At 39.3% G+C, this 11491-nt stretch overlaps 1 protein-coding gene across 1 annotated transcript in view; it reads left to right on the top strand.

The window, feature by feature from the left end:
- Positions 1–11491, top strand: part of strn (striatin) — a 43233-nt gene that overhangs the window by 24209 nt on the left and 7533 nt on the right. The window contains exons 4-15 of the mRNA XM_015393204.1: positions 984–1062; positions 3147–3317; positions 3964–4099; positions 4179–4344; positions 6328–6438; positions 8096–8239; positions 8328–8464; positions 9448–9623; positions 10816–10863; positions 10954–11075; positions 11169–11336; positions 11431–11483. Of these exons, the coding sequence (XP_015248690.1) occupies positions 984–1062; positions 3147–3317; positions 3964–4099; positions 4179–4344; positions 6328–6438; positions 8096–8239; positions 8328–8464; positions 9448–9623; positions 10816–10863; positions 10954–11075; positions 11169–11336; positions 11431–11483 (1511 nt within the window). The remainder of the gene's footprint in view (positions 1–983; positions 1063–3146; positions 3318–3963; positions 4100–4178; positions 4345–6327; positions 6439–8095; positions 8240–8327; positions 8465–9447; positions 9624–10815; positions 10864–10953; positions 11076–11168; positions 11337–11430; positions 11484–11491) is intronic.

Genomic DNA, 11491 nt, shown 5'->3' with positions numbered 1-11491 from the left:
GAGATCAGGATGGTCTCACGAGGCTAGTTTGTGGCTACATGTGAGCAACCCGGCAAAAGTGGATCCTATAGTGAGATTAGATCTAATTGGCCTTGATGCAAAAATAAAAAAAATTCAGTTGGCTGTTAGCTGTTCCTCAGACAAGTTGCTCAGAGTTGGAGCTAAAGCCAAAGTAAAACCTGTTGCACACGGATTAAGACCTGGGCGGAGGTTTGCCATCCACCAGGACGATGACTCTAAACAGAAAATCAGACATACGATACTATAGTTTAGCATCAGGGTGTCTTAATATAAAAGCACAACTCATCTTTTAGATTATGTTTAACAAAAAAAAAGAAGAAGATGATGCATAAACCCAAATAAATATATTAAAATCTTTGGTTTAAAATGACAAAATCTGGAAAAGTTAAAGTGGTATAAAAGCTTTGGCAGGGCTGTTCAACTCGTATTAAAACCTTTGGACTGATGAGCAGTGTTGACATTTTGTTTTATAAAAACTGACATCAAATAAAATATTGATTTTCATCGATGCATTATTTATTTTTATTTTTTAACAATATCAAAGCTTGTGTTGTTTCCTTGGTGATGCCGACATTTCCAGTTTTTCTAGTGTTTCATGGTACACAGGTGGAGCAGAGATCATCCATTTACGTCAAAATCGCATCAGATGATTTGTTTAGGTTTTAAGTGTTTGGCCTTGTGTCTCTAAAAGCTTCATTTGTATAATGAAAGTTTTAATGTTTGGATAAATGTGTGGAAACTGAAGGGAAATTGAATTTCAAAGTTTAAAGCCCCGTTTTTTTACACACCAGGGAGAAAATGTTTCCTGTTCAATGCGACTTGACATTTTGTTTTAGTGAGTCCATGAAAGAATGAGCTTCAGCGATGCAGGAATGTTCTTGTTGTGTTTGCGCAGCGGAAATAATGTCAGACGCTTTGCCGTTTCATGGAGCTCTGATTTGTGTCCTTCTTCTCTCCTTCAGACGAGGCCAACGAGAACGACTCCTCTGGATCCCTCAACAATCAGCTGTCTTGGAAACATGGCCGACAGCTCCTCAGGCAGTGAGTGCAGAAAGAGCTTTGAATTGATCCTGAACACAGAAACAAACCAAATTAAATCTGCCATGGTTGTATTTTTCTGCGTGGCTGAGAAGTCGCTCCTTTCAGTCAAGCAGGTTTTGTGAGATCATTGTCTTAGTAGATAAAAAAAAAAAAAAATCTGTGGTGAAGAGCACCCTCTAATGGACAGCTGCAGTCATTACTACAGCAAGTTTTTCCTTCCACATTCCCTTTGGGTTCAGAAGGTTGTATATATTTTAGACTTTAAAGCCTGTAAGCTTTCCTAGCATGGCACCATTTCAGCCCCTCATCTGCTCTGACATGCAGGCAAATGAAAGGAGCCGTTTCCTTCTGCAGTCTGTGTTCAGCTACAGATCAATAACGCCCCTCCCTGTCCGTTAGTTGCCCTCTTGGATTACAAGCGCTTCTTATTCCTCACCGTGCGGCTGGTGTAATATTTGATGAGCAAGTCGTTTTGCCTCAGCAGCACTGACTGCATTAATCGAACTCCTCAGGGATTACATGTTTTTCCACATCTCTTTCATAAACTCATGTCAGGAGATCATGATCATGAGATAACATCTAAAAAAATAGGTTTTATGATTAAATGTAAAGTTGTTTTGTTTTTTTAGATGTGGGAAAGTAGTAGTTGAGTAATGTATAAACACTTGAAATTATAAGAAGGATGGAAAATAACTTTTTTAATCATATTAGTAAACATAAACTCTGTTTTCTGACTTATATTAAATGTTTCCAGGTGATTTTTCAGATTTGATTGTTTTTTTTTATACATAGTACTTGTCAATTAATTATATTGGTACCCTGGTTAAGATGTATAAAAGTCTTTAAATTGTTGTTGCATTTTTACTTGTTGTGAGGGACCGAGCCAAAAAATCAGAGAAGCACAGGGAAGTCATTGATGAAAAAATGGTAACAAATTTATTTTGCAAAAATAAAGTTCAAAAGTTCAAACAAGACTGGGCCCATCAAGGAAAACAAATGACAAAAATCAGCATAATCCAAACCTGACACAGGAAAAGACCTACCTAACTGACACACAAGGGAAACATATATATACGCTGGTTGATCAGACCATTTTGAAACAAGAGGGACACATAAAATACATTTTCCTAAACAAAACTACAACAAAAGAAAAAACTAATCAGCATCATACTAAATCAGCAACCTATGAGGAAGAGGACTTAAATATTAAACTTTCCAAATGTTATTATAGAAAACAAAACCAAATACAGAAACCTAAATCCTTTCTACACCCCTTCTAAATGTAAGTGGAAGAGTCCAACTAGGCCTCTATGTCTATGAGGAGATCCTTTGCACCTGGGGCCTCCTTTCCTTTACTGGCTTCACTCATGACAGCCTCCCAGAAACTGGCAAATCAAATGAAAAATATATTAATGTACAGAAACCAAACAAGCAAGAAATGACAAAATGAGTCAACTAAATGTGTACACCCAAATAGTTAACCAATGTCAAATCAAAGTAGAAAAACATGAGTACAGTAAAATAGAAGATTTAATGAAAGAATTACCAGACCATTTGTGTGGTTGCACATGCAGCCATCACACTTGTCCAAAGTAAAAATGTTAGAAGAAATTTAACCTTTTAATTTGTGCATCAGTAGTGATTTAGTTGCATGGTTCAGAGTTATTATTCAGAGACTTTAATGTTGCACTTTGAAAAGTTTACAAAAGCCCTTTTTGAAGTAAAATATTAATCCCACAGCATCACCATTCCTCCACCTTGCTTACAAAAAAACCTGAAGGGCTTTTCCATTTTTTTATCTTTAATTTTGAACCAGAAACTTTTAATATTTTAGTTGGAGATGTTAGAACAGAGAGATTTGCCGCCCTAACATCCGTCTTACGCTTAGTGATGAGATGCTGTAAATTTGGGTCGTCATGGCAGAACATAAAGCAACATTAACCTCTGTCACATTACGTTAACGTTGTGGCTGCAGATGCAGAGATGGGTTCTATTTATTTATGTTTTTTTTATTCTGAAAGGTGTATTCTGCTACTCTGTTTTCAAAAAAGATTCCTATTAAACTCATTTTTATGTGGTTGCAGGTACCTGCAGGAGGTTGGCTACACTGACACCATCTTGGATGTTAAGTCACAGAGAGTCCGAGCGCTCCTGGGACTTGCCGGGGACGGAGCCGGGAAGACCGGTGAACGGATGAACACGGAGCCTTCAGTGAACGGGCCCAACTCGACACCAAAGGGCATGGGGACCAGGGGGTGAGTTTACTCCAGATAAGAAGGGAGATCATTTATGAGGATATTCAGACAGCAAAATGAGTTTCAAATGTTTATCTAGAGCTATATATCTATAGATCTAAACACCGGTGGTAAAACCAGAGCGGGACCCTCGCCTCCAGCTGCAGACAGATGTTTGGTCCTTGCTGCTAAACTGCTGCCCACACCAGCATCAAGCAAATTTTTATTTTTATTTCAGATAGTTTCTGTTTTATGATGTTTTCCCGGCTGCAGACATTCAATCTCGTTTCACTACTCAGTTTAAAGCAGATCTCTTTGTAATAAACATCATACTACATTTCTCCTTTTTCCCTTCAGTTTCTTTTTACCTGATTAAACAATAAAACAGACTTTGGAAAGTGAAAATCCCATCCATCTATATTCTCTCGCTTATTCCATCAGAGTCGTGGTGGGGCCGGTGGTCACCACTCTGGCAGAGCAAAAGAAAATTGTAGTCTTTAAAAACAATCATAACGGTTTTTAAGATAAAAAAAAAATGACAGAAAGCTTCTTTATTATTTTTAGCTTAGCTCTAAAATTAACTCTAAATATAAATATCAGGTTTTTGTTGGTGTAACGAGTTGCTAACTCCACTACTGTGCTGATTAACTTCAAATTGTCTGTGCAGAAAAGTGGAGCTCTCCGATACGAACGCTGTGCTGGAGGCCTTCAAATTCATCGAGAACGCAGCTGCAGAGTTCAGCGACGAAGACGAGGAGGAGGATAACGATGGGAAAGACCGGACTAATGTGGAGTCCAGGACTGTAAGGGAACCAGTCCACTTTTACCTGTTTGGTTTAAGATGTTCATGAAGAGTCTGAAAAAAGATGAATTGTTCTTCAGATTGTGCGGAAGAAGCATTCATCGTCGTCTTCATCGTCATCTCCGGCCAGTATGGACACCACCGAGGACCCGGACACAGAGGAAGCCCTGAAGGGCTTCGACTTCCTGTCAAATCCAGACGATATGGAGACAGAGTCCAGAGGGACCGGAGACGGCACAGACTGGGGTAACTAGGATTTAGACTCTGCTCACACAGCTAGAGCATCTAGTGTGAGATCAGGATCGATGACTAATGATGCAGTGCAGAAATCTACAACCGTTTCTCCCTCAGTTTGATGCTTCATGGAGCCTTTCGTCATTCATTTATCACGCTGTGGTCATAAATCATGACATTAGGACTGTCTCTGTTTAACCAACAGTCTGTGTCCCACTGTGTGTTTCCATAGCCGCCCCGCTGTGTGTCTTCCACTGGTTTGTTGTCAGATCAATCTGATTAGCTGCAAATAACTCAAAGCCTTAGAAAAACGGCTTGCAAAAATATCCAGACCCATTTATATGATAAACTAACACAAAGTAGTGGTTAACTATTGCTTTTTAGACATGTTTTTAGACATAATACCAGCAGGAATACGAACCTACGCCTACTGTCGGACCTACTGTGGAACAGTTTAGATCAAAGCTTATGCTACGTTCAGACCGCAAGCGCTGGAAAGCAGAAAAAAGGCTGCTGCTGCTTCAGTTTTGATGTTTGTTCACGTTAATGTCTGATAAGCATTAAGAACAGCTTTTACGCTCCTGAAGTGCGTCCAGTAAAGTGGGTCCAGATGCGCCTGATGCTTCTGCTGCTCCTCTGATCAATGGCAGAGAGCAGCTATGCTATATTTGCTGTTCTAAGTGGGCAAAAAGTCGCTTTAATATGTTTTTAAGTGAGAAAGTCCACCTGAAAACTTAATCTGTGCAGTCTGTTCATCAAGATTACGATCATGCCTTCAAATATTATTTCTCTATCGGAGCCACTCAGACCCCTGTACACCGGCGGTGTTCTGTCGCTGTAAATCCCCTGCAATGGCAGGCTCTGGCCCGGTCGCCTCTTTGCGGTTTTCCGCTAATATTCTCAGCAGCTGGAAGGCTTTTTTCATGTACGTAATCTAAACTGCAGGCGGTTTTTGACATTTTAAGTTAATTTAGGCATTAATAGTGATCTGCATCAGCAGTGCTGTGTCTGTCTCCCTGCCAGCTCCTAAATCAGCTTCTCTGATTGTTCGATTCGGCACTTTGAGCAGCAAAAGTTAAATTATTTTCCAATTCCAACTTCTGCTGCTTTTTCAGCGCATCCTGCGTGTCAGATGCTCAGAATCTCGCGGCTCAGAACGCACTGCGGGACCTTTGCTGCGCATTGATGTGCATCAACCATCGACTTTGCCTCTAAACCAGCCGCTTCTGCTGCCTCTAGCGCATGCAGTCTGAACATAGCATAAGTCCAGGGTTCCTCGGTTCTGGTCCTGGAGGTCCGCTGTCCCTATGCGTCTTTACTTCCCCACGTCAGGTCTTTATCAGGACTCATGCTGAGGGGGTTCTTCAGCCATTTGATTCATGTGCGGAGGCAAAGACGCGTCTAAAAGACGCAGGAAGCTGAACTTCAAGGACTGTAATCCAAGAACCCCGGCCTAGTCGAAGCTCAGACAAGATTAGTTATCTGTGGAAGAACTTCAACTTGCCATCGGTGGTTCTACCGGGTCGGGGAGCTAAGATTACCTTTAACTCTTAGATAAGTTACAGACTAAATTGTTTTGATCTAATTTATAAAATTCTGATTAGTTTCATGGTTGTTTAGGGTTGGGACATAAAAAAATTCTGAAAGTTGTTTTAGCGTCATCTCAAAAGTGGAAAAAATCTCCATAATGTATAAATTATTCAGAAGATGATGCTTTATTTTATTTTTTTATTTGTCTTTTCGAATATAAGTGTAAGTAAAAAGATATGGGAGAAGTCTGTGAGTCCAGTTTTTTAACAATATTGGCATAAGGGCTAGTTTTAAATGTTTACTTTCATCACTTGATTAAAAAAAAAAACCTTCACCAGCTCACTAAATCTTGAGAGCAGTGGAGAGTTTAGCATTTCCAGCTCTGCTCTTTTGGAGGTCAGCCTCTCTTCGACCCACGCCGCTCCTCAACAGCCTCTCGGTCTGGTTTTTGTTCCCCCTGTGTAGAAAAGGACGAGCAGGGTCCCGTTTCTGAGGCCTGGGACGTGGACCCGGGCCTGATAACCAAACTCAAGGAGCAGTACAAAAAGGAGCGCAAGGGGAAAAAGGGGGTGAAGAGTAAGTGCTGCTAGACATTGCTGCCTCCTTCAGTCTCTTTTCTCTGCAGAGCCTGACTTTCCTGAGCTCAATCTAAAACGCCTCTGATCAAAAAATAAAAAAACATCTCTATTTTTTTCCATCTCCTCCTCTAGCCGCTCCCTCCTTTGTTTCTCTCTATACTCCTTGTCCTCTACTTAGTGCTTGCAGATGCAAACTCTCCTCTCAAATGAAATATGTTGCTTGATGCATGTTTGTCCGTCGCATTTGTTTGTTTTTCCTTCCCCTGTATGTTCATGCCGTCATCTAGTAAATATCAGAGTCTAATGTGTCAGTTTGTGGCAATCAGGCGATCCATCTCCCATCTGGGCTTCCAGCCATCTTTGCACACATCCGTTTCTGTGTCTTTGTAGTCATAATAACATAATGATCACCATCAATGTCGTCACCCATCTGCCACGTTGATACTCTAGTAGCAAATAATATAGCTGCTGATGTAGATTAACAGCTAATATGAGCTATTTTTCAGCCATTCAGAGAAGTGACTCTAATATTGCTCTCAGATTAAGTGCGCACTTTAGCCTCATTTATCAACTTGGAGCTTTTATGTTTCGCATTCATGCAAGCTATCCCTCAGTCCTTGATTGATCATGAGATCAACAACATCCTTCGACTCTCTTCGTTTCTCCTCATGACTCAACCACCCCCCCCTTTTTTAATGCTTTGATTTCTCCTCTTCTGATCTAGCAGAAATCTTTTTTTTTTTTTTTTCTGTCATTCCTTTTGGTGCTTTATCACATGGGTGTTGATGTGGAGAGGCTTTTTAGAGCAAAATTAAGTTAGAATAACTAAACCAGCGACTGACGTCAGTCTTTTTTGAACACAAGCCTCCCTTTGACCAACCTGGGATGCATTCTTTCAGGCCTGTTAGAGCTTGTTGTTAGATTATGCAAACTTTTAAGTGAGTCATCAACCCTAATATCAAGCTAACAGGCAGGTGTTTAAAGCTAGGAAAACTCTCTGAAGGAGTATAAACTCCATATATATTTCTAGGCTTTTAATCAGATATTTAATTGTTTCACACAATAAAATCTAATGTAAATGTGTTTTCTTTACTCCACATGAGGTTGAAATGATTTAAGGCGCAAATATAGACATAAACTCCCTTTAATGTTTGGGTATGTCTGTTTTAAAGCTTGAATGTATGTTTTCCAATTTGTTAACAACAAAATTAAAGCCATGCTTTAATATTTTTCCGAACATTTCTCCAAATAATCTGAAGGGAAAACAATTGTACTGCCCGTTGTGTTATTTTAAAAATTAGAAACTAATGAAGTTTATTATTGTTAAAAGAACACCTGACTTTCACGGAGCCGTGCATTTAAATTGGGTCTTATTTTGAAAAGCTCTCCACACGGTTTACTGTTAAAGATGGATGTACCTCAACACCTTTTCTGTCTTTCCAGGACTCTGCTGCTGGTCTGCTATCATCTTCTCTTTTTACTGGTTTTTGGTTCTTCCACTTTTTTCAGCATCGCTTTCTTCCCTTCTCATATTTTGCTTCAGCACATACCCACTGCTTTCTGATTTAATTTTCTTTCTTTGTTTCTATTATTCTACCCACCCCCCCATCCAAACCTTATGGGTTGTATGAACTTCTAACCTCACCTGTTAACAGGGCCCAACCGGTCAAAGCTGCAAGACATGCTGGCTAACCTGAGAGACGGGGAGGACCTGTCTCACATGCAGCCTCCATCAACCCCGCAGTCCCGGCCCAATGCGGCCCGCTTCAATGAACACGAGGGAAACAGAACAGATGAAGGTGATTTAAAAAACAAAAAAAGAACAGATTTCCTTTCTTAGACAGTTATCCATGTTGTTACTAATGTTTTTTTCTTTTTTTTCTGCAGTTGAATCGCTCACTTTCCCTCCCTCACCAGGGAAGACGTTCATCATGGGGACAGAAGAGGGCATGGAGAACGTTCTGGGTCTGGGGGAGCTGGCGGGACTGACCGTGGCCAACGAGGCCGACAGCATGGCCTATGATGTGAGTGGGAAAAGTTGACTTTTTGCACAAAACTAATAAAACTACCTTGGAAAAAAGTGGATTCTTTCTGGATGGCAAGAGGATGTTTATCAGGACTTAGATTTAAAAACACATTGAGAAAAGAGATGGAATGAATTTGGGTTCTAACCAAACATTTTTATCTTGCAAACATTTTGTGAAACTCCAGATTTATTTAACAGGCCTCTAGAATGAAATGGATCACATTAGAGGTGAAACAATTAATTGGATTAATCATGATTGATAGATTGGAATAATTGTCAACTAATTTAGTAATCAATTAACCATTAACTGGAGTTTAAACTCTAGAACAGGCATCCCCAACCTCGGTCCTCGAGGCCCGCTGTCCTGCAGGTTTTAGAGGTTTCCCTGCTTTAGCACAGCTGTTTATAATGATTGCATTTGACCAAAAGCCTGTTAATCAGCTTTCATTTAAAATCAGCTGTGCTAAAGCAAGGAAACCTCTAAAACCTGCAGGACAGGGGACCTTGAGGACCGAGGTTGGGGATGCCTGTTCTAGAACACACCTTTAGCTGAAAGAGCATCCCTCTTAAAGCAGTGGTTATACCAAAATTACAATATATATATATATAAACATTTTTCCCCCATTGTGGGACAATAAAGGGATTTTCTATTCTATTCTATTTTGCATTTAAGATAAAAAAAAATAAATAAAAAAATCTTTGGACAATATGTTCTACCCAGAACTCCTCAAGTGGAAAAGTTTTTTTTAAAGTCTGGTTTGATTTCAGTATTTTTTAAAGAGTCTTTGGCTGTACAATTATTAATGGAGTAATTGATAAATTAACAGATTTGCAAACAAATTATTAGTGGCAGCCCTACATTACATGGTGACATGCTTAAGGTTATGTTTATATTGTTTTTAGGTTTTGTATTTTATTCAATTGATTTCTTATGATCTTTGTTTCTTTTTTTCTGTTCTTTATTTGATGTTTTGTTCTCAGATTGGCAACAATAAGGACGCCATGAGAAAAACATGGAACCCTAAATTCACCCTGCGGAGTCATTTTGACGGGATTCGTGCTCTGACCTTTCACCCTGTGGAGCCTGTCCTGATCACTGCCTCCGAGGATCACACGCTCAAGATGTGGAACCTCCAAAAGACTGCTCCCGCCAAAAAGTAGGACTGGTTATTCCCTCTCATCAGAAGGCTGGTTTTAGCTTTTATCCCAAATTGAGCAAGCATATTCTGAAGAAAGAACGTTTTTTATGTCTTTGTCAGTGATTGTGCAGAATGACCCTAACCCTAACACAGCAGCTGCTAGAAATAGGAAAGACTAAGGGCCTGATCTCAAAAGAATCCAAATAGGAAGAGATAAAAATAGTTGCACACGCAATAAGTAGAGGTATTGCACTTATTGCAGCAGAATTATGCTGGTTGTCCAATAGAAAAAAAAACAACTTTGCACACGCTGCTTGTTCACTGACACACACAAATAGTTTTGCACCTACTTTGTAGATCAGCTTTGTATGTGCAAACATTTTGGTACATGCAAATATTTAAAATGTAATGCCTTTGTATGTAATTATTATTATTCTAGCCATGTCTAGGACTCCTATTTTTAAAACACATCACAGACCGATCATAAAATGTGGCATAAATAATTATTTAATTTTAATTTTTACCTGCAATTATCTATACCAGTGTTAATATCACTTTTTGTTCTAAGAAAACACTAATTAGTTTCATTTTCTTTTTTGTATAACCAGAAATATGGCAAAATATTGAGCTGAGAAATGGGAGGATTTATATAAAAAGGAATATGATGTAATATTGATGATATGAAGCGGAGATGCTCATTTTAGGAAAATATATATAGAATGCACAAAAGGGTTAGAAATATAGAGAAATAATGATATTGATAGATGTAATTAACTATTTGCCTTTATACATTTTAAAGCCTAAAAAAATTAACTATGAAGTAAATAATTTTATTTTATGCAGAATATCATTTCTGTTTGGAGTTATGCTTCCAATCTTTAGAACATCAATAATTATTGATAAGATTTGGAATAAGGCTTTAAAGTGAAGAAAAATTGCAGTGCTGTGAAATCTTTCTAGATTCACTGCATCTTTTCCTTGTGGAAACCAAATATATGGAAAACTAAAATGATTTCCATACAAAAGTATTCAGATTCATTATTTTATTACTTATGCTCCAATTGATGACACCAAAGTGTCTGGGTTTCCTTTATGTGTCAAAGAGCAACAGGCAGTCCTAACACCCAAGTATATTGACTAATAGTGATAAATAATCTATCCATGTGAGATTTTACTGACATTTGTTTTTAAATAATCATTTTCTCTACAGGAGTACATCTTTAGACGTGGAGCCCATCTACACTTTTAGAGCCCACAGGTAAAATGCAACACTTTTACTCAAGCAGTTTTATTTTTTCAATCCTTAAATAAATGATTAAAGGTAATTTTATTGTTTTCCATTAAACAGAGGCGCTGTCCTGAGTGTGGTGATGAGCAGCACAGGAGAGCAGTGTTTCAGCGGAGGGGTGGACGGCACCATCCAGTGCTGGAACACGCCCAACCCAAACATCGATCCCTACGACTCCTACGGTAACCTCAGCATGTGTTTTGATTCGAATCAGGAGGGTTGAAAGCTGTGAAGCAGAAAAAGTGAGTGTGGTCATGGTGTAATCTCTGTGACAGACCCATCAGTGCTGCGTGGGGAGCTGAGCGGACACACGGACTCTGTCTGGGGCTTGGTGTACAGCAGCGCACACCAGCGCCTCCTCTCCTGCTCTGCAGACGGGACGGTCAGACTGTGGGACGCCAACACCACCTCCCCTTCACTTGCAGTATTTAATGAAAACAAAAGTAACCAACTCATCTACATTTAGTAGTTTTACAGTTTTTACTGTTTTTATTTGAAATTAAATTTTTTTTTTTGTTTTTTGTTTTTATCTCCTAGAGTTGGGAGTTCCCTCCTCTGTGGACCTGGTGTGCAGTGAACCAGCTCATCTGGTCACATC

This window comes from Cyprinodon variegatus, unplaced genomic scaffold (genome assembly GCF_000732505.1).
Source record: "Cyprinodon variegatus isolate N-32 unplaced genomic scaffold, C_variegatus-1.0 Scaffold630, whole genome shotgun sequence".
In the NCBI taxonomy this organism is placed as follows: domain Eukaryota; kingdom Metazoa; phylum Chordata; class Actinopteri; order Cyprinodontiformes; family Cyprinodontidae; genus Cyprinodon; species Cyprinodon variegatus.
This window is presented reverse-complemented; position numbering and strand designations above follow the sequence as displayed.